Below are 23,142 nucleotides of genomic sequence, written 5' to 3' on the forward strand. Positions count from 1 at the left end.
AGCCTATGACAGAGTACCAAGAGGGGAACTGTGGTACTGCATGCGCAAGTCCGGTGTGGCAGAGAAATATGTTAGAATAGTACAGGACATGTATGAGGACAGCAGAACAGTGGTGAGATGTGCCATAGGTGTGTCAGAAGAATTTAAGGTGGAGGTGGGACTGCATCAGGGATCAGCTCTAAGCCCCTTCCTGTTTGCAGTAGAAATGGATATGCTGACAGATGAGGTTAGACTGGAATCCCCTTGGACCATGATGTTTGCAGATGATATTGTGATATGCAGTGAAAGCAGGGAGCATGCAGAGGAACAATTATATAGATGGAGACATGCACTGGAAAGGAAAGGAATGAAGATTAGCCGAAGTAAAACAGAATATATCTGCGTGAATGAGAAAAGTGGAGGGGGAAGAGTGAGGCTCCAGGGAGAAGAGATAGCGAGGGTGGACGACTTCAAATATTTAGGGTCAACAATCCAGAGCAATGGTGAGTGTGGTAAGGTAGTGAAGAAACAGGTCCAAGCAGGTTGGAACAGCTGGCGAAAGGTGTCTGGTGTGTTATGTGAGAGAAGAGTCTCTGCTAGGATGAAGGGCAAAGTTTACAAAACAGTGGTGAGGCCGGCCATGATGTACGGATTAGAGACGGTGGCACTGAAGAAACAACACGAAGCAGAACTCGAGGTAGCAGAAACGAAGATGTTGAGGTTCTCACTCGGAGTGAGCAGGTTGGATAAGATTATAAATGAGCTCATTAGAGGGACAGCAAAGGTTGGATGTTTTGGAGACAGGATTCGAGAGAGCAGACTTCGATGGTTTGGACATGTTCACAGGCCAGAGAGTGAGTATATTGGTGGCAGGGTGCTGAGGATGGAGCTGCCAGGCAAAAGAGCGAGAGGAAGGATGTGGTGAGGGAAGACGTGAGGGCAGTTGGGGTTAGAGAGGAAGATGCAGAAGATCGGCTCAGATGGAAAAAGATGACACGCTGTGGCGACGCCTAACGGGACAAGCCGAAAGGAAAAGAAGAAGAGTTACGTATAGGAGAATAGTGTAGATTTAACTCTCGGTGATACTGTAGGTCCTATTTCAAATATTTTCTTCCCCAGTAGAAGTTTCAACAGAATCATTGTCGTGTCAAATAAAATAGTAAATAAATAAATAAATAAATAAATGGGGGGAAATAAATAAATAAATATATATATCAAACATTCACACACACAGCTTCCAGACAATTGTCACATGGTGTTGAAGTATTTTGCAGGGAAAAAAAAATATTGTGCAAATGAGTTAATGCGTCGAATAGTGAATTCAAATGGAATTTGGGTGGCAGTTGGAAGTTATTCAAATCTGAGTTGTGATTTCAGCCACCATAGTTGATAATATTGTGGTTTTTAATTCTGGAAAAAGACTTTATATTGACCATGTATTTCGGAAATCAGGTACTTTAATTGTTAGTAAAGTGTGTAAGCATTAAAGCCCAAGCCTCTAAGTGTTTTCTTCTGATTGTCTTCTAATGGTTTCAAATTAGCTGAGCATAATGGCAGGCCTCTTCAACCACATCACACCTCCAAATACCACATTGAAGCTCCCAGCTGGTTAAGGAGCCTCAGAGAGAAGGGACAGGAATACTGAATAATAATATTAAGGAATTGTCACATTAAATTGATACATTCATTTATATATTGTGTGTGTGTGTGTGTGTGTGTGTGTGTGTGTGTGTGCGTGCGTGCGTGTGTGTGTGTGTGCGTGCGTGTGTGTGTGTGTGTTTGTATATATATATATATATATATATATATATATATTATATATATATATATATATAATATATATATATATACGAATATACTGGTTCTTGTTCTATCTTCAGTATCTCTTTGTAGATGAGTCACTCTGAAAGCTATTTTATTGGAATGTCCATTTGATCACTTGTGTTGGAATTCAGGCCAACATTCTACGTGTGCTATGTGAGATTTTTTTTCTGTGAAAGCTGTCTTGCATACTGCTGTCTGTTTGTATGAAATATAATTTGAGTGACGGAGAGTCTTTGTTTTGAACAGTTTGAAAGACCTACAGCATCCAGATGGACTATGTTTCACTAACAATTTCTCTTTATGTAGTTTTTGCTCAAGTAAAGGAAACTGGTAATCATTTCCTATAATATGCATCCATTTTGGAGCAATTGGTAAAGAACTAATTACTCCGAGAATGCTTGTTTTACTTTGCTGAAATCAACATGCCACCACGTTTTGGTGTGCGCTGAAGTACAAATTGTTGCATAACCTGTCTGAACAAAGACATGTACTATACAATAATGTTGCTTGAGTTTCCAAATACAATATTGCTTTGTTGAACTCTGTGTTATAACTTATATCACTGTCGTATACCATTCGACCCTCACATGATCAAATATCCATGGCAAAATGATGGTCACTCACTCATGTATTATGTGAAAAAAAAATGCTAATCTATTACAGTGTTATAGTGTTACAAACGCAGTGGCTGCTATCTACACCAACGATCCTCATCTCATGCTGTGCTCCAGTCAAGCTACATATATCATTTATGTATCATGTATCATATATCATTATATAACACAACAGAATACTAAAATTATGTTCAATCGCTCATTTAATATCCTGGACAACCTGTGAATTTATTACAGTGTCATAATGAAATGTTGCAAACAAGGCACCAATCTTCTTTGGGCTTGAAAGTCTGCCAAAGTCACACGACGGCACCACTGAACAAAAAAATGTTAAAAGCAAAAGCCCCTGTCATTTTATAAGCTCTTTTCAAAGGTCTTAGATCCATTAATTATTCAATAAATAAAACAATGGATGTGATTGAACGTGTTTATGAAGCCAAAAGTAATTCTGCAGCCCTTACTTCATGCAGGCTGCCTTCCTTCTGTAATGAACCATTCCAGCGATCGACTGTAACAAAACAAGCACACTCAAATATATCTGCAAATGTATGCATAATAATTAGTTCATTCTATTACAAAATGAGCCTGACACTGTCCCTATTTCCACCATTTTGCCACCTATTACTGCTAATTTAGGCAACCACTAATTCTCTATCAACGTGTGAATGTCCACCAAAAAGGCTTTCATAGTATAAAGAGAAAAATATAAGACGTGATAATACCGTACAGGCGGTAGACACAGTAATCCGCCTGGAGTTCCCAATGACTCGGGATGTTGCCAGGTTGTCACTGCTGACACACCACTGCAGCATTACTGTACATGGACATAGCAGACAATGCCTCTGGATTGGCAGACTACTGAGGTTGTTCGGAGGGTGTTTTGCATCAAGAGGGGGATCGGACTCCTCAAGTCTCCCTGGTAAAGTCTGTTCAAGGGTTCTGGAGAGGAAGATCTCTCAGGAAGTTGATTGAATCTCACATTCGGGAAGAGCAGTGTAGTTTCTGGTCTTGACTTCAGAACGCCTCTACACTCGTATACACTTTTGAAACGATGAAACTTGGATTGCAATCAAAGTTAGCGGCAAGCCTTGACTAAGGGAAAGTGAAGCAGCGCGAACTAAGTTGGTGAATGAGGCCTTGAAAGATTTACCGATGGTTGGAAGTTAAGTTTGTTCTGTTACCCTTTCCCATACTCTTTTGATGGCCTGGCACCATGAAGTCATGCGGTTGAAATGTCATTTACACTTTCCATGTCTTATTTCCATCTAATTTTTGCACCGTTTCCTTCCCATTTATAGGGAGTTGATGAGCTGATCCAACCATGGGTGCTTTGCAGTTTGCCGTTTGACTCATTTTCCAGATGTTCCTGAGAATTGATTGAAATCCAGTCACCCTTTGTAGTCAGCCAATCAACAATCACTATCACCTTATTTTCCTTAATCATTTGGGCTAAACAGCTTTTATATACAAATGTATCCATAACAGGAACCCTGCTTCAGCCCCCGCACATCAAAATAACTGTTTTGGCTCAGTCATTTGACTCAGACTGAGTTCTAAACCCTGTGTCCCAAATGTGATGTCTTGTCAATAGATGTTAAAGAAAATGTGTAGATGTAGTGTTTACACTAGTTTGGATTAGATGCTGGACAAGACAAAGCATCTGAAAGAAAAAGAGGCCAAAACTAAGAAAAATAAAGCCAAGTAAGCATGCAGGTCAAATTAAAAATTCACACCTTTAACACAGAAGTGCTCAATTATTTAGTTTTTATTGGTATCTATGAATAGAAAAGCAGCCATTGTTCCCTCAGTCAGATGAATTGACTCTCTCAATTTGTGGTTCAGAGCCACCCATGTGTGTTCATTAAACTTTTTCCCCTTTGGTGTGATCCATACATCCATTTTCTTCAGCATTTATACTCAGTAGGGTTGTAGGCATGTTGGAGCCCATCTCAGCTCACTCGGGGATAGGTTGACCTTATCACCAGCCAATCGCAGGGCACATACAGTATAAACAAAGAACCATTCACACTCACATTCACAGCTACGGGCAATTTAGAGTCTTCAATCAACCTATCATGCATGTTTTGTGAAGTGAGAGAAAACCTGAGTACCGAGAGAAGACTCACGCAGACACAGGGAGAACATGAAAACTCCACAAAGGTGAGCACAGGATTTTAACCCTGTTCCATAGAACTGTGAGGCAGATGTGCTAACCAGTCATCTATCATGCCACCCTTCTTGGTGTCATTAATCCTTTTTCACAACCAATAAAATAAAAATACAATACTTGTCTCAGATGATGTACAAATCCCAAATAATCCTGATGATTCTGTTGAGTTGATGAATGGATTTTCCTGCGAATTAGATAAAACTGTAACTTAATTAGGGAGTCTGTGTGTGTGCATGTATGTGCCTGTGTGGTTTAGTACATTGCGAAACGGAAATCTTAGTGAAGAATGTGGTTTTGCATGACAATTGAGCACATTGACAAATAAGTGACTTGGGCTGGGCAGATTGAGGAGTGATGGCCAGAATTGATCTACCTAAACCTTTCTGAAGGGCTGAATGAAGATGACCACGGGAAACTAAATGGGTCAAATATTTATTTGGCCTTGATATCGAGCTTCAGTGCTGGACTGAGGCGAACTGGTGAAAACTACTGAATTTATACTTATTACGAGAATAACTTTGGGGAGCAACAAGAGGGCAGGTTAATCCTAGACCCTTAAATATTTTATAGAAAAAGAAATAAGGAAGGGAAATGGTTGGAATATTACAAAACAGAACACATACGTCCATATCAAAACTCTCGCCCCAAAGCACTGAATGTGCTTTTTGTTTCAAATTTTGCAGTTTTGTTCTCTGTCCCGTCTCATACAGTATATGGGACTGATTGGAATTTCAAGAAAAGTAGAAGTAATAAAAACAAAACAAAAAAAAACTCCCACCTAATGGGAAAAAAAAATGCAAAGAGCAAAAAAGCAAAATTCTGGTGGGCAGCCGTCTGCTTCTACTGGTTTCCAGTACAGTTCAGGTGCATTTTAATGCCTACCAAATCACAGCCGTCATCTAAGCTTTACTAAATGTCCCTATGGAGTTGTAATACAATAGAAAGAATTACAAGCAATTGTCCAAGAAATGAGCTAGGCAGGCTCAGTCTTTTGATGTTCTATTTCTATATTATATTATATTATATTATATTATATTATATATATATATTATATTATATCCATCAATATATTCTATATCCGATTCACTCCAGTGCAAAACGGGTCAAGAACTCGACCATTGTTTCCTGGGATGTCATCCCTTTTAACTGGTTGCACATACTGTCAGTCTCATTCATAATGAAAGAAAGTGACACTTTTCCCCTGTGACCCATCAGATACTGCACTCAATGTTTCTGTTGTTTTGTAAAGATTACATTTGTTAATTGTAAACTTGTACACGTTACTTTTATGATTTCCCTCTTCAACAGTGAGGAGAGAACAGGGGAACCATACGTGTATTTAAAGCTTTGCCATGGCGAAGTAGGGAACAAGCTGTTTTGCTACTCAATGTAGACTCATGCACACTGTTAAAAAGAAGGCTGGATGTTTGTGAAGTTGGGGGTGTTGGATGTTTTTTTTACTCTTCTCTCAAAGGACAGGCCAGTCAGATCGACCATTTTTTTTTCTGCAGAGAGACGAGTTGGGAGTGAGCAGTTACAGAGTTGTACTAAAGTGTTGTGCATGGAGTGAAAGCCACAATCCTCTCTGGAATTATTTGTGGTTGCGCTATGTGCTCAAGAGGAAATTGTTTATATCAACACCTGTAGTCTAATCTGCTACCATCCAGTGTAGGAAAATGAGTGAAGGCTAAGAAAGCCCACCATATTTTTCTCACATATTGTGGTTTTTCATGAATCATTCCCACTAGTAAATAGCAGACAATAATTTTGATGAACCAATTAATACACATCAAGAATATTGAGCACTTAACGCTACATTATTTAAGAGGACACTTCTCCATACGCAAACACCACCGAAATCATTGACACTTTCAACAAGCAATCCAGTATGTGTTGGTTGATAGAACCTAATGCTATTACCCGGCACTTCTTCATCTGGCAATCTAATGGACGACTCTGGGTTTGGCGGTTGCCATGAGAACGGCACTTGATGACTGCATTGTGCCAAGTGCGAAGTTTGGTGGAGGGGGGATTAGGGTGTAGGCATGTTTTTCAGGAGTTAGGCTTGGCTCCCTTGTTTCAGTGAAAGTAGCGCTGAATGATTCAGCATACCATATAGTTTAGAGGTTCCGGCCAACCCCATACTACCAACTTGCTCGTAACAGTTTGGTTCTGTTCCCTTCTTTCAACATGGCCGTGCATCTTTGGACAAAGCAAGGTCCAATAAAGACATGGATGACTTTCTGATAAGTCTGGTGTGGATGAACTTGACTGGACAGCACAAAGTCCTGACCTCAACCCGACCTTTGAGATTACAGTAGACTGAGAGTCAGGCCCCCTCGTCCAACATGAATGAATGTCTTACCCCACAAATGCGATCCTGGAAGAATGGTCAGAAATTCCTATGAATACTATAACAAATTGCTATTCCTTCTAAACCTTGTGGAAGCCTTCCCAGACAAGTCGATGCGTTATAGCTACAAAGGGCCGACCAACATCATGTTGAACCCTACTGATTAGGAATTGAATGTCACGAAAAGTTCAAATGTCACTCAAGGCGGGTGATGGAATATTTTTGGGTAGACAATGTATGTCCTCTACATCCCATTCCTTATACAGTATGTTGGTCATCTTTTAAAAAATGTGCCTTCTGATCTCATGTAGGTCACAGGTGGTTTGTACTCAAATATACTTAATGTCACTATTAAATGACTGGAGTAGATTAAAATCTTAACAAATGAAAGTCTGAACCTCGAATCCATGCTAATTATTTGACTGCCTCCTGGATCTTGGGTCCTCAAGCAGATTCAATCCAGTATAAGGTGAAAGTACTGTCCCTCAAAAGAATTGAAGAAGTGCAAAAAAAAAAAAAAAATCACCATAGTTATTCAGAAATCTTCCTTTTGAGTCAAGGTTAACTTGTTTTTAGTCTTTCTCCATGTTTCTCCTTGTAGTTAAATGATAGCAAAATTAAGTATCAGTTATTATAAAAGAGAAGTCAGAATGTCAAACTTTCTTGGGAAAGTGTGCAAAGGACATTACACAATAAGACATTCACACGTCTTTTCCGTTTTTTCTGCAGTTCCAGCAAACATCTACAAGATGTCAGAAGACATGACGGTGAATGAGGGCAGCAACGTCACACTCAGTTGCCTGGCCAGTGGCAGACCAGACCCATTAATTACCTGGCGGCTGCTCAACCCTTCAGGTAAAAGTCATCCATTCAATGCTTAATATTTGGTGTCTCATTCTCGATGGCCTTCCGATATGTTTTTTTCATCATTCAAATTGAATTGATGGATAAAATATACAAATAAATGTTAAAACACCTTTCATTATCAACAGACAGAAAAGTCTCATTTAATAGCAAAATTATCTCTTACTTCTGTAAGCTTCTATAAGTTGTATTTTTACCTTTCTTTGTATCATTTTCACCTGCTTTTTTTATGTTCGCCTTTGCCTGCGAGTCCACTCAGGCAAGAGTGGCTCCTGAGATTGGGCTTCCTCACAGCTTCCAAACACTGCAGACATTTTTTGTTTTGTTTCGTTGTGTTTTGTTTTATACAAGAGCCTCTCCAGGATTCTTGTGTTCCATTCATTGTGAGAGCATGTTGGGTGTGGAGGGGGTTAATAATAATGTCTGGCAGTCGGTGGTTTGACTGCAGTCAGTACGCCTGTGCCTGCCTGAGAAATAACAAGGCCTTACTCAGCTAACAAGGCCCTCAAATATTAATAAGGTGTGAAGTTTTAGGGAAAGAAGAAGTTCCAGTCTCAAGAGACTAGAGGATTTTTTTGTCTCTATGAACACAATTCAACACCTTCAAAAGTTTTGGAGTACATAACACAGATCACCATTTTTCAATTGATTTACATTTTAACATTTTCTTTGTGCAGCACGGTGGTGCAGCTGTAAAGTGTTGGCCTCACTGTTCTGGGGCACCCAGGTTCAATCCTGGCCATACCTGTGCGGAGTTTGCATGTTCTCCCCGTACCTGCGTGGGTTTTCTGCAGCCACTCATGTTTCCTCCCACAGCCCAAAAATATGCAACATTATTTGGACTCTCTAAATTGCCCCTCGGTGTGATTGTGAGTGCAATTGTTGTCTGTCATGTGCCCTCCGATTGGCTGGCAACCAGTTCAGGGTGTACCCCGCCTCCTGCCCCTTGACAGCCAGGATAGGGTCCAGCATTCCTGCCACCCTTGTGAGGATAAGTGGCTAAGAAAATGGATGGATTGATGGATGGATGGATGGACATTTTCTGTGTTAATACCAGTACTTCTTAATTGCCAATCATGGTTGTTTAGGGCCAGATCGGTAGCGCAACTGGTTCGTGCGTAGGCCTCAATTTTGAGGACCGGGGTTCAAATTCCGTCCTCGCTTGTGTGGAGTTTGCATGTTCTCCCCGTGCCTACGTGGGTTTTCTCCGGGCACTCCGGTTTCCTCTCACATCCCAAAAACATGCATTCATTGGACACTCTAAATTGTTCCTGGGTGTAATTGTGAGTGTGACTGTTGTCTGTCTTTATGTGCCCTGCGATTGGCTAGCAACCCGTTCAGGGTATACCCTGTCGGCTACCCGATAACAGCTGGAATAGGCTACAGGACTCCCGTGACCTTTGTGAGGATAAGCGGCTCAAAAAATGAATGGATGGATGGTAGTTTTGGCTTTGATGATGGGAGATTTCACACGTTCTAATTCTGTCTAAAACAACTTATGATCTGTCCCTTCAAATATGATCGGTGACATTCACTATAGTACATGAGCCTGAAGTTTAAATTCCATTTCATTACTTGGCCACTCTCTTTCTCAGCGTGGCCACTTTACAATTTTCACCACTAAATATAGCAAACAAACCATGTGAGTGGCAGACACTGGAGCAGGAGCACGTTCAAGAGATCAGCTCCCGCAGAATGGTCTTCCAAATTGGCACACACCTGCAGCGAGCCTTATGTTTGCACGAAAATCAAGTTATGCCTGTCGTTCAGTCCACAAAAATAGAGCCCTACCTGTGTGATACTTTGCTTTTGGGCTAATATACTTCCAGAGTCATTTGTGTTTTTTCAGACAATGGTGGGATGACAAATTAAGGAATGAAAATGAAAACGCCAACAACACTCTCCTAGGCAGTAGAAGAATGGTGACACCCTTGTATGCACAATAAGGGAGAGGATGAATCAATGGATAGATACTCGCAGGGTGCCTAAGCCACGCCTGCTTAGATACTGTTATGCACCCCAAGCTACTGATCAAAATGCCGGAGTGTGGCCAAAGCACGTTATGATTCATCTAATGATATCATTAGAGCGAATTCCCGATAGAATTTCTGTTTCCTTTCTGCCCATGGTATCGGAAAATCAACAAAGAGTGTACAGAAAGGCCTAAATTACTTTCAATAGGGATATATTCATAATGTCAAGGTTTCACAAATGGTAACGGCAGTTAAAGTTTCTGCAATGTGTTGGCCGTCCATGCGAAAGAATCAACCACCTCATAAAATAAAGTTGGACATCGAATGCGATAAGATTTCTGATGCCTATTGTTCATGCAAAACAAGATAAATTTGCAGTTATACTCTACGTAAACATGTCGATTCGAAATTATATCTACGTTCATAGTGGATTATTAATTTACATAAATTATGGCAGTATGCATGTCCTCTATCGGTCTGAATGTACGTACTGTACACGTAACTGTAGGCCCAAAATATTTTTATTCACATGATGTGTTTCATCATGGATAAAAATGCTTGAGAGCAGAGCCGTGGTTTGGCTGGAAGCTTTGAGTTTCGCCCAGCTCAGGTAGCGGTTCCTCCTTCCTTTATAGGTATTACACTGACTAATTGAATAGCTTACCTTAGAACAGACGGCTTTGTGCTGATTTCTCTTCGATATGTTCAACTGGTTGTGAGGTCGGCCACAAGCCTTAATCCACCGTTTGCATTTATCTAAATTACGCTTTGGGGTGGGAAAACGCATCAAATATCCTCCCAGCAATCTCCCTGGATAGCACTCGTCTTCATTACACATTCCCCAGCCACATCGAAGCACCATATTTCTGAATTGGATATAAGCAGGACTATACACTAGCAATTCAGAGGCTTAAAGTAACCATGCGCTCTCTTTGTTTGTGGGTAAAGGATCGCGGCTGTGGGCAGCATGGGCGGAGTTCAGAGAAGGAACCCACTGATTGGTCAAAAGAGTGCTCTCAATTATTCTCACGGATCCATCCAACGGTCAGTTCCTCAGTACATACATTTCAGCCAAGTAGTACACATATACAGGACAGACCCTTTCCAAAAAATATGAATATCATTGAAAAGTTTTTTTCATTTTCACAATTCCATTCAAAAAAGTAAACTCTCCTGGATTATAGATTATATGGTATCAATAGTATTTATTTATTTTGATTATTTTTGAAGAATTTGCCCTTCCAACACATAAAACCCATGAAATCAGGACTTCAAACAATTAGGGTACGGTAAAGAAGTCAGGCCAATTTTTGTAGGCCATAAATATTTTAAATTGTCATGCACCAATCTAGACACTTTCATTCAGGAATCAAGATCCAAGAGTTTGGAGGAAGACTGGTGAAGAACAGAACCCAAGTTGCTTGAGGTCCAGCGTCAAATATCCGCAGTCAATCATGATTTGTGATGCAATGTCCAGTCCCTGAGTCAACAAGCATTTTTAAATCCAAAGTCACCACAACAGTCTACTAGAATCTTTTAGAGGACTTCATGATTCCTTCTGCAGAGGATTTGTATGGAGATACACATTTCATCTTCCAGCAGGATCTGGACCGTGCCCATACTGTTAGAAGTACCAGGACCTGCTTTGATGCCCTGTGGTTACAGGGCTTAATGAGCCACCTAACTTGCTGGCTCCAAACCACATTAAAACTCTATGAGGTATTACCAAGAAGAAAAAGAAGAGCACCACACCCAAAAACAAAGAATAACAGACAACAAGCATCAAGGAAATCCTTCCTTCCTTCCTTCATTCCTTCCTTTCTTCCTTCCTTCCTTCCTTCCTTCCTTCCTCAATGCCACGACACATCATATAATTAAAGCAAAGGGATTCCAACCAAGTACATAAGGCTAACATATTATTTTGAAAGTACCATAGTTTGCTTGATATAATGTGACCCTATTTTTTTTCTTTTTTCACTGCAAAATTCAGAAGCAAATATTGTTTTTTTCACAGTATTCAAATGTTTTAAATTTCTAATTTCATAAGCTGGAAACTCAAATTAGGCACATTGGATCAGCTGGTAAAGCATTAGCCTCACAGTTCTGAGGTCCCAGGTTCAATCCCGGACCCACCTGTGTGGAGTTTGCATGTTCTCCCCGTCCCGGTGTGGGTTTCATCTGGGCACTCCGGTTTCCTCCCACATCCCAAAACCATGTAACATTAATTGGACGCTCTAAATTGCCCCGAGGTGTGATTGTGAATCCGACTTTTGTCTGTCTCCATGTGCCCTCTGATTGGCTGGCAACCAGTTCAGGGTGTACCCTTCCTCCTGCCCGTTGACACCTGGGATAGGCTCCAGGAATCCCCGCGATGCTCGTGGAGGCGAAGAAAATGGAAGGATGGATGAAAACACAAATTATGTAAAACGTATCAAATAAATACTTAAATTGTTTAAACCGTGGGCCTTGACTCTATAATCTATGGAAGTTTAACTTTTTGAATGGATTCACGAAAAATTCAACTACAGTACTACACTATATCAACCCCGACAACCAACAATTAAATCAACTTTTCCATGTTTTGAAAAGGTACCGTACTGTGTTTTGCCCTCTGACAGTGCCTGCTATTGCATTGTACAAGAAAGGACACATGCAGAGCTGGAACGGGTAGAAACAAAAAAAGACTTGTTGTCCTCAAGGATGGAAGACAGGACAGTTTTGAGAGATGGGCAGCCATTATTATGATGAGTTATAGAAAACCCCGTAGTTAATATAATGCTGAATTATACATCTTTGTCTCTCTACTTTTAGAAGTTTTGTGCAGTAGTGAAGAGAAGAACACTGAGCCTTTGATCCTCTCAGGCAAAGACATCTGGACATGTCAGCAGCTTGGAGAGAAAAAGCTCAGATAAAGACCATTTAAATTCAAGTCATAAGCACTCACTTCATCATGATTCTATGAAGAGTACCGCATAGCTGCAAAACATTTTCAATCGCTCACCACTTGACTTGAGCAAGTCATGTAGCACTCAAGGTCTTCACAAGTCTAAAACGAAATTAGGGATTTATACCAATGCAACAATAAAATCTTCCCAAATGAAATTTTGGCCGTCGTCCAAAAACTTGTGCCCTCTGATACATCAGAATATTGAAGTCATAACCCTTTTAGAATTGTTCTTGGGAAAGCAGGCTTTTGATGCTGAGTGCCCTTGACAGCCCTCCTAAAATGGGCCGCAGCAGTGTCAGTCAGCTTTCAAGACAGGATTTATGAAAACTCGCCCCTGAATTATTACCTCAACTGGAAAATTTTCTTTCATCTACTGTGCCACTTATCGATCCAATCATTTTTATTCCCGCTTATCCTGTTCAGGGTTATGAGGAGCTGGAGCCTATCCCATCTGACTTTGAGTGTAAGGTAGATTACACCCTGGACTGGTCACCAGTCAATAACAGGGTCACCCATTTAAATTCATTGAGTGCCGCTGTCAGTGACTTTGTGTCATTCCTCAGTTTGTCATCCATCCATAGTGTCCACCATAATGTCCACCAACTCCTCACAGGATACCCTATGTCTAGTGTTCACCTGTTATTTGTGGGGGTCATGTTGCTTACAGTCCCACAAATATGAATGAAGTATCAATGCAGTATCAATACACACTGGTTACACTGTCAGCATGCATGCCAGCACATTTTAGTGAATATGTAAGCAACGTATGATAGTACTCACAAGGCAATGAGAACCAATTGCATTTGGCAGCTGTTAGCAGAAGAAGCTTATGTTACCTACAGACCGCCTGTGTCTGACAATGTTGTACACACTGACGGTGTCACATAGAAACTAAAATGATGACAACAAAGCAAACAGAATAGCATAACTAGCAAATAATAAAAACAAATAAAAGAATGACTGACAAAATAATTCACACAAAACATGCACTTTAAATGCTATTTAGATGCTCCCAGCATGCTTTGCAGCACGCTGGTGCGGCACTAAGGATCTCTATAGTAAAGGCACGGATGTTGAATGACATTTCCTTATGATGTATCTTGCTTAATGTGTGCAGCACAAAATTGCTAAGAAACTGTAGACGACGTAACGTTATATGAAACTCAAAATGTGTTTTTAGTGAATGTGGCTTCAAATATTCAGTCATAAACAGTTAAAGAAAAAAAATGTACATTTTCTTTACAATTTTTGGAGGAAAAAACATTTTCATAAGGCAGCACAGTTTTTGATTGCTAAACTATACTCTAACATACTTTTATCAGCTTGTCAAAACAATGCTATATGTTTTTTCTTTATTATCATCATTTCATATTCCGCAGAAAATTTACAAAATGTTCCGTTTGTGTAGCCCCATGGAAAAAGTAATTGCCCACCTCCGCGCAAACAGGTAGGTCCCTCTTACAGTAAGCTAGGCCAAAGCTGCCTCCATAAGGACTCCATCTGCATGCGGATAGGAAAATAAGTAAGTGTACTATCTTGAAGTTTAGGCCTGGGACATACAGTATGTGTGGCATAATTGCTGAACACTGATGCACAGAAAACATTTAGAGAGCTTTGGCTACTGATCAAGCCCTCCCCAAGCGAGTGTGGGTTAACGCCTTCCTCCCAAGTGACTACACGACACGAAAGTATGACTGTTAGCTTGACTGAAGACTATCATTGTCCATAGGCGGGAATGGTGTATGAATAGACTGGTGAATTATTAACCTCTGGAAACACCCACACAAAAAAAAAAAAAAACAGTCGTGCTGTTAAATTTGTGCGTGCTGATTTGGTAACTGCAGGTGCCACATGCACAGCTCTGCACAAGTGGACAATGGTAAATCAGTGGCTTGGGGGAAGTTAAATGATGTTTTTGCTGTCTTTACAGTACTAGGATGATAGGACTCATAGGAGACCGAATAATCTGCTTACAGTCACAAAATAATTTATAATGTGCACTATATGCAGCCAGGCTGAGTTAACTGTCACACCATGGAAATAATGAGAAAACATGGCTTGTTTCTGTACGACCTGGTTATTCACCACGGGAGTCTGGCTGTGCAGTGAAGCTCATTTAAAACATGAGTATACACAGTCACAGCATTTTTTCAGTCACCTAAAAGCATTTTCTAAAGCCTGGAGTCATGAAAGTCTTAGCGTGGCTGTAGCATGGAGGAAGAGTCATATGGATCTAGACCCCAGGTGAGCCAAAAGGTCACTTAATAGTTTACTCTTTTCATGCAACAGAATCAAATTAAGGTCAGGTAATTAACAAATTCAATAGTTATAGCAATACTTATTATTATTTGCAAATTCTTGAAAAAAAAGAAAACCCAATCTTAAATTCAACCATGTCACTAAACGATTCATCAGTTATGAAAGTTGTGATTAATTTGATGATTAGTTGTTGATTAATCAATTTATCATTGCTTGTCTATTCTCATCTTTAGCTTTTTTTTCTGTCTGGATAGCTGGCATGGATGGCAAAAGAATCGGCGGGTCTGCATTTTTCTTCTCTTCGATCTAATTAAGGTGTATAAGGCTGGCCATTCCATAACTTTAATTTTGTTGGTATAGATCCGAGATACTGCTTGCTTACTGGTGTGCTTGGCATTGTTGTCTTGTTGAAACATCCACAACTGTTCCATGATCTCTGGTATGTGAGAAACATTTGTTTATTTATTTCTGAACTCTTCCTTATCATGATGTATATCAGACAAAATGTCACACATTATCAATGTATTTTGTAACATTCGCTATATGCAGTTTTTGCATTCAATGGCCTTTTTGTTTAAGGGCACAGGCTAGCAATGAATCGTTATTGAAGTTCATCAGAATCCGAATCATCTTTTAAGCTGAAGCTTTTAAGCAGCTGTTAAGTAATTCTGCCCCTGGAAAGACATGTGTTGATTAGAACGAAAAAGTTAAGTGATGACCCAACCCTTCAGTCAAACTGACTGCAGAAAGATGCTTTGTAAATACATCCATCCATTTTCCATCCTGCCTATTCTCACTAGGGTCGTAGGCGTGTTGGAGCCTATCTCAGCTCCCTTCGGGCCAAAGGCGTGGTACACCCTGAACTGGTTGGTGGCCAATCGCAAGGCACATACATTATAAACAAACAACCATTCACGCTCATATTCACACCTACGGGCAATTTGGAGTCTTCACTTGTTTGTGGGATGTGGGAGGAAACCAGAGTGCCTGCAGGAAACCCACACAGGCACGTGGAGAACATGCAAACTCCACAAAGCCAAGGCCTGGATTTGAACCAGGCTCCTGTGAGGCAGATGTGCTAACCTGTCGACCACCGTGCCACTTTGTGAATGCATTAGATATACACTGAGATTATACATACACAAATGGACACAATTAAATGTCAACGGGGAAGTGGATGTACAGTATAATACAGTATGTGCATGTACATATAGAAGCAATGCAGAGACACACTTGTGTGACTGGGCACACACACACAAACGTACAGAAACAGTACCGCAGTCTTGGAAAGAGTTTGGGGTGGGGGTCTTTTATGCAACCCAATTTAAATCAGCTGTTTAACATAAATTAACATTCGCTAAGTAAATGCAATGTTTTGCACAGTGGTAAAATCATGCTGATGAAAGATGCATGAAGATATGCAAATGATAACCATCCATTTTGGAGCTGAATTTGCTGGTTTTTGTTTCAGTCTTCGCACTTTCACCACCTGCACCCGCCGTATTGACATGCTTTGTCTTGATTTGGGTGGCAGGGCACATGAACTCCACCGGCTCTACTGGGTGCTCAAATTAACATGAACAACTGGCAGGCCAACCTAAACCTGTAGTCACATGCCATTTAGAACATGTATAGTTCTTCATGAACTTCTGTGAAAGATAGGTACCATGATTGGCCACAATTAGTGAATTTTTATAAATAATTGGTACCTCTATAAGTGCCATAACTTGTGATAATGTTATGATTGCCTGTATTAATGGTTGAAACCATACGTACAGTCTATGTAGACCATAAACTATGATCTCAAAACACTTTAATAAATAGTCTTGAAAATACATTTCCATGCCCTTAAAAACAGCTTTTTTTTTTGTTGATGAGTTTTTCTTCTAAACACCCACTTATTGTGCTGCCTTTTAGACATTTGGGGATGTTTTCCCAATCAAAGCGTTTGCATCGCTTTTTTCACTGATACAGATTATATTTACAGTATGTTTGCAGATAATTGATGAAAACACGTTAAGACCTTTTGAGATGTAGCATTAAACTCTTTTTCACCATTTCTGTTGTCTGGATTTTTTGGGGCCTGGCTAAAACGAAGCCCCACTTTGGCTTTCTGCCATGAGATGGCCCTCCCCAATCATACAAATACTTGAGCACTTTCTTGAATCAATACTTTTCCTGCACAATTGTGAGTCAAATACTTTTTATTACAAGGCCCATTCCAACTAGAACAGCACTTTGCTAGCTAGCTAGCTAGCTAGCTCTGCCTACAACCTGAAAAATTAATCTTCCTTAGATAACAAAATTTACAGAAGGGCTCAGTGTTGTTTTTGAAATTCTCAAGTGTTATGTGTTTTGGGTTATTCTGCTTCTTGTACTCAGGTTAAACACCAGCCATTGTGAATTTGTAAATACTGTACCAAGAAATAAGTGAGCAAAATGGGTTTTTTTTTTAAGCCTCCGGTGGAAAAATGTGTGCCCCGGTATTTAATAAGTGGTTAATATTGTCTCCGTTATGTGGAACCACACAAAACACCAAGTCAGACGGTGAAATATTGGTTACTCCACGCGTTAGCAGTTTACTAAAACTCCACATTGTGGAGTGAAAAAGCACCGCAATGTCTCAGTAGGCTATAGTACCTCCGACCTCCACCGCAAGGGTTGTGTTCCAGACACTTGCGATAAGTGAAACCTTGCAGTATCAAAAGGCCATATTTAAGTCATCCTAGGCATATTTTTTAAAGTGCTTACAGCAGAAAAAAATCATGATCCTTAAACACACTTTTAAAACAATACAAAATAGATTTAAATGTAGTACATTGAGCAGGAACAAGAGAAATAGATAAAAATATTGTTCAAACAGCTTATAAACAATTGAATAACAACTGTAATAATACTTTGAAAAATCTACACTATAACAGACCACAGCAATTAAACTGAAATACTTTTATAGACTATTAAAGATAGTGGAGGCTTTAAGTGGATGTACTGTATTTTCACGACTCAAACATATTGGGATATTTTGTCAATCAAATGCTTAATGTTAGATATCTATATTTGATTGACAGCTGAACATAGTGCACGGTATGTTTTCAGTCTATCAGCAGATAGTTACAGTCTTTAGGATCCAAGAGAACATCTCGATTAGCTGTAGTGTGTCAAAGCTACAAGACATTTTTATTTTCACTTTACAGGGGCTTTAATATGAGGAGAACGGCAACAAGAAAATGTGTATTTGCAGCCCTTCTTGCATCAAGCTGCGAAGGAATTTGAAGATTGGCAGGGAGATGGATTGAAGCAGACACGCATAGAGGGGAAAGACAAATTTAACATGACAACTGATCACTGGTCACTGCTCTCAAATAAAAAATGGCACTTGAGACAAGCTGTCTGAGTAGCTTCACTCACTGTCAGTTGTCACCCGTCTGCTGTTTTGTTATACAATTTAACTCTGTCCCAATGAGGAAAGCCAGGAATACATTAGATTCAGTCGCCTGGTTCTTTGTGCACGCAACAACGGTCATGTTGGTTTCTAGATCCATCCACCCATCCATTTTCTTAGGCACTTATCCTCACAAGGGTTGCGGGAGTGCTGGAGCCTATCCCAGGTGTCAACAGGCAGAAGGCAGGGTACACCCTGAACTGGTTGCCAGCCAAATCGCAGGGCACATGGAGACAGACAACAGTCGCACTCATAATCACACATAGGGGCAATTTAGACTGTCCAATTAATGTTGCATGTTTTTGGGATGTGGGAGGAAACCAGAGTGCCCGGAGAAAACCCACGCAGGCACGGGGAGAACATGCAAACCCTACACAGGGAGGGTTAGGTGATGACCCTACAAGCCTTGGACCCGGGTCCTCAGAACTGTGAGGCCAACGCTTTCCAGCTGCGCCACCATGCCGCTAAGATAACAGATGACAACATTAAAAATGACAAAGGCCCCATCCCTCTGAATAAAGCTTCTTGTAATTTAATCATTTACTTGGTCAACATTTTCTCCTCATCAATGAAACAGACAAAGGACCCTAATGGTTCACAATTTGGAGCTGGTTCTAGCCAATCATCAGATGTTTAATTATTTATTTTGTCCTGAAAACTTCCTTAGCTGAAAATAAGTGATCGTTTGCCCTCTTGGACAGTGTAAAATCTTACTGTGTACCACAAGATTAGTCATTAGTCATTTTTCTTTCCTAAAATACCTTACCATAACTGTCACACATTCTTGCTCCTTTCTTTAGATTAGCAGTGAAATATAGAAGTGATGCAATGTAATTCCAGCCTTCAGTAGCCAAAGTGTGCTTACTTTGAATAGCCTCAATCTTCAAAGTCTCCTGGAAACCTTTAAGCATTATGTATATTCTACATACATACATGCTCCAAACTCACCGTAGAGACACCTCATACCTCATACCAAGCAAAGCAATATACACCCACACGTGTACATAGTCCACATACACTCCCACACAATTCCTTTTGGACAAAATTACCCATTCGATCTTCATTACACTTAATTACTTAGATAATACACACTGATGCAGGATTTTGTATTCTGTATGTAGGGAATGCTACATTGTCATTAACTGGTTCTATTGCGAGTAAATCACATCCTGTCACGCTTTGATTATATTCCTTTCTCAATGCATCGGGTGAGTCTGCTGACAGTTAAATGTTTTAAACACGTAAATTGCTTGCACACATCTCTCATTTACGTGAATTTACACCATTGGTCAAGTTCTTTCTTTTTACATCTTATTTGGTGGTCTCCGTCTTTTCCTTTGTTCAAATTAATTTTTATTTTTGGTTTTTTCAGTTGTAGATGCAACAGAAGGCATAAGACAATTTATTGAGAGCCTTACATTGTACCTTTCCTCTTCATCCATGTTAATTGCCGGTATCAAGGCGGAGAGCCGAGTATTTTCTGGTTTAGATATTGATCATCGGTACGTTGAGGTTAATTTTGAAAATCCTTTATGTCTTGATAATGAGGTTTGCTTTTTAGTGAACACAGTAGAAAACCGTACAAGTAAATATCTATCCAGATCCCATCGAAGGCGAAGCTTAATAGATCACAATCAATTGTGTAGGTTCTGTATTCCTACACACACACACACACACACACACACACACACATGCACACACAGGCAATTTAGCCAAGCATGATGAAAGTGGACCATTGTAAAGAAATTACCGTTGTGTGACTTTTTCCTGCTGACCAAGCACCTGGGCATCGCACATCTACCCTTGTGCTGCATTGTAAAAACTGCAACACTGTATTGGATTCTGGAGGTGCAGTATGGGGGCCCATAATATGGTGCTGCACCCCTGTTTGCTTATTTATTGTATGTGCCCTGCAGTTGGCTGGCAAACAGTTCTAGGTGTACCCTGTTTCTCGCCCAAAGTCCAATGTGATAGCCTCCAGGATAAGATGGGATAGGATGATTATGCTTCTTTTGACAGTTTGCAAATGTTATTCCTCTATTAGTCTCCATTTTAACGATACATAATAATATCACAGTGTGTCAAAGAATTTGAAAGAAATGTGAGACTTGTTAGGAAGAGAGAATTACTTACTACACACTATTACACTCTCGAAGCCAAAATGTGAACTTGGTATAACCAAAAATTCACAACATACTCAGGTGGAATCAGGATTTCTTGTTGTTTATTTACCTTGCCTATTTTTTACACACAGGTTTTGGTTTAAAACAGGTAAATGTGTACACATCTCACTCATTGCATCTCGTATATTTCTTTCCGTGCAGCTGAGCCCCTGGATGGAGAGGAGTACCTGGACATTATTGGTATCATGCGAACTCAAGCAGGTCGCTATGAATGCAAGGCCAGCAATGATGTTGCCACACCTGATGTCAAATATGTCAACGTGATTGTTAACTGTAAGTAACCACAGAATGCAGCCTGGAGCACGTTGGAAGCATTGATCAATACTCTCATCATACCCCATGTCATATACAATGAAATGGAGCAGATGAACGTCAAGAGAGAAAGAGTTGACACTTATAGAACGGAAGGTGTGAAGTCTGGAGCATGATCAGTTTCAAGCACCCTCCACTGCTGTCAATATAAATCATTACTCTGATTGCGTTATCAAGCCTCCTTTGAGCATATAGGTGGTTCCTCTTAGGTGTACTGTTTGCTTATAAAATCAGTCGTATACTGACTACAAGTATAAATGGAACTGGCATTAATTTGCTGTTGATTTGCAGACCCTCCAACAATTAAAAAAACCCAAAGCTCAGAGGCCCAGCTTGGTCGCATGGGGACGTTACTGTGTGAAGCTACTGCTGTCCCCACACCAGAATTTGAATGGTACAGGGATGAAAGAAGGTAAAAAAACATTTTCATGTTTTCTTTGTTCCAACTCCCAAGTCAATGTTAATAGTAACATCCTGATGCCTTGTGTGAAATGCTTCTATCTGAATATGGACCTATTTTACTCTCTACCTCTTTTGCTAATTACAATGGGAATGTGGGCGTGGATGGTTCTCTCTTTCTATTTGTGCCTTGTGATTGACAAGTGACCAGTCCACGTTATGGTCTGCCGTTCACCTGAAGTCAAAGGGGATGGACTCCGGCTTCCATGGAACTGGACGAGCAGTGTAGAAAAATGATAGACACATCCTATTCACCTTTTTTTACCACAGGAAGCAGAGTTCTGAGAGGCGGAGTACACTTGCTACCATTTGCACTCAAATTTACACTTGTGAAGAGTTCAGTCTTCAAGAACCCCAAGTAATGTTGACTCTGGGACAAGGTGATGGAGAACAACCAGATTCAAACCAAGAACCTTTATACTTTGAGGCAATAACTAATCACACTAATCACTGTTATACTGCTCTGTTTGTGTGTGATGGACTCAGTTATTATGTCAATATTTCACTCTAAAATCACATTGAATCACACTTGCTAATTTAAAGTGATGCTTTAAGCCGGGTCAGTTATCTACGTCTAAAGAGATTACACTAAAAAGATGCAAGTTGCACAAAATCCAACATATTTAATTATAGCCCCAGTTATTACCACCATTTATCACAAATAGCCATAACAAGAGGCCATTAGGGAGGATGTTATTAGCCAGTGATTTCATCTAAAGTTTCCTGAATAGAAAATAGTTTGTTCCTTAGATGCAGGAGCATCCGAGTGCTGCACAGCTGGTCAGGACCGGCTAATTGGGCCTTGATTTCCCCGTGTACACTGCACAACTTAGGAACTTTAACAATATTAGAAAGTGGAAAGCTAAAAAAAAAAAACGGTCCACTCTGAATCAGACTTAATTCACACAGTGTATATGCAACTTTGGACCAGGGTTGTGATGGCATTCAATCACCCTGAAAATCTTGCTTTCGCATCAAGTTAATTCTCTGGGCAAGGACTGGTCTAAGTACTGGAAACTCTACCAACCAAGGAAGTGAATCAGTCTATCTGCACCTTCTTCAAAATGTGTGTTCATAGATCTTCAGGTGTAATAATCTGACACTGCATCTTTCATCTGCTAATGACTGAGGTTTCACTACAGGATACTGCACAATTGATTGAATATTACAGTGTAAAAAAAGCTTTTTAAAAGAAGGACGCAGTAATTTCACTGTAATGAAAGCCAGGCTTGACACAGAGACAAATCTTCACTCTCCCTTGTGAAAGTGCTATTAATGTGACAGAAGCAGATGTTCACGTCTAATGCAAATCTCAAGGACTGAAGTATAATGACTTCCCGGGATAATGACAGCTGGGACATGATTATTTCAATGCGGAGTAAGACCAAATTCCCTCCACTCTAATGCACCTCCACTTTTTTGTGGAGGTGCATTAGAGTGTGACTGTACCATCCTGATGCTGGACCCAAATTACTTCACTAAAACTATACAAAATTGCTGGAAGAACTGTCAGGAATGTTATTACAGATAGGGTCTCTATAGTAATAGGACTATCACACGAGTAGATAGAAAGATTTATGGCCATTAAAATAATTTTCATTATCTATTGTTGTCATCATCATTTTGCCGCCTGGAGGATTTTGGCAATGTGCCTGTGTAGTCTTCTCTCGCACTGAAAGAAACTGCAAATGATGTTGCACTTTTTTTCTTGGATATTAATGGTAACACATTGTAGTCAGGATTGGAGGGTATTTTGTTAATAC

The 23,142-nt window shown here is 40.1% G+C and overlaps 1 protein-coding gene across 1 annotated transcript in view; it reads left to right on the top strand.

The window, feature by feature from the left end:
* The window catches only part of lsamp (limbic system associated membrane protein), a 161,676-nt gene that overhangs the window by 124,188 nt on the left and 14,346 nt on the right, over window positions 1–23,142 (top strand). Inside the window, exons 4-6 of the mRNA XM_061827933.1 lie at window positions 7,670–7,795; window positions 20,750–20,881; window positions 21,212–21,332. Coding sequence (XP_061683917.1) covers window positions 7,670–7,795; window positions 20,750–20,881; window positions 21,212–21,332 — 379 coding nt within the window. The remainder of the gene's footprint in view (window positions 1–7,669; window positions 7,796–20,749; window positions 20,882–21,211; window positions 21,333–23,142) is intronic.

Source organism: Syngnathoides biaculeatus, chromosome 8 (genome assembly GCF_019802595.1).
Source record: "Syngnathoides biaculeatus isolate LvHL_M chromosome 8, ASM1980259v1, whole genome shotgun sequence".
Classification (NCBI taxonomy): Eukaryota; Metazoa; Chordata; class Actinopteri; order Syngnathiformes; family Syngnathidae; genus Syngnathoides; species Syngnathoides biaculeatus.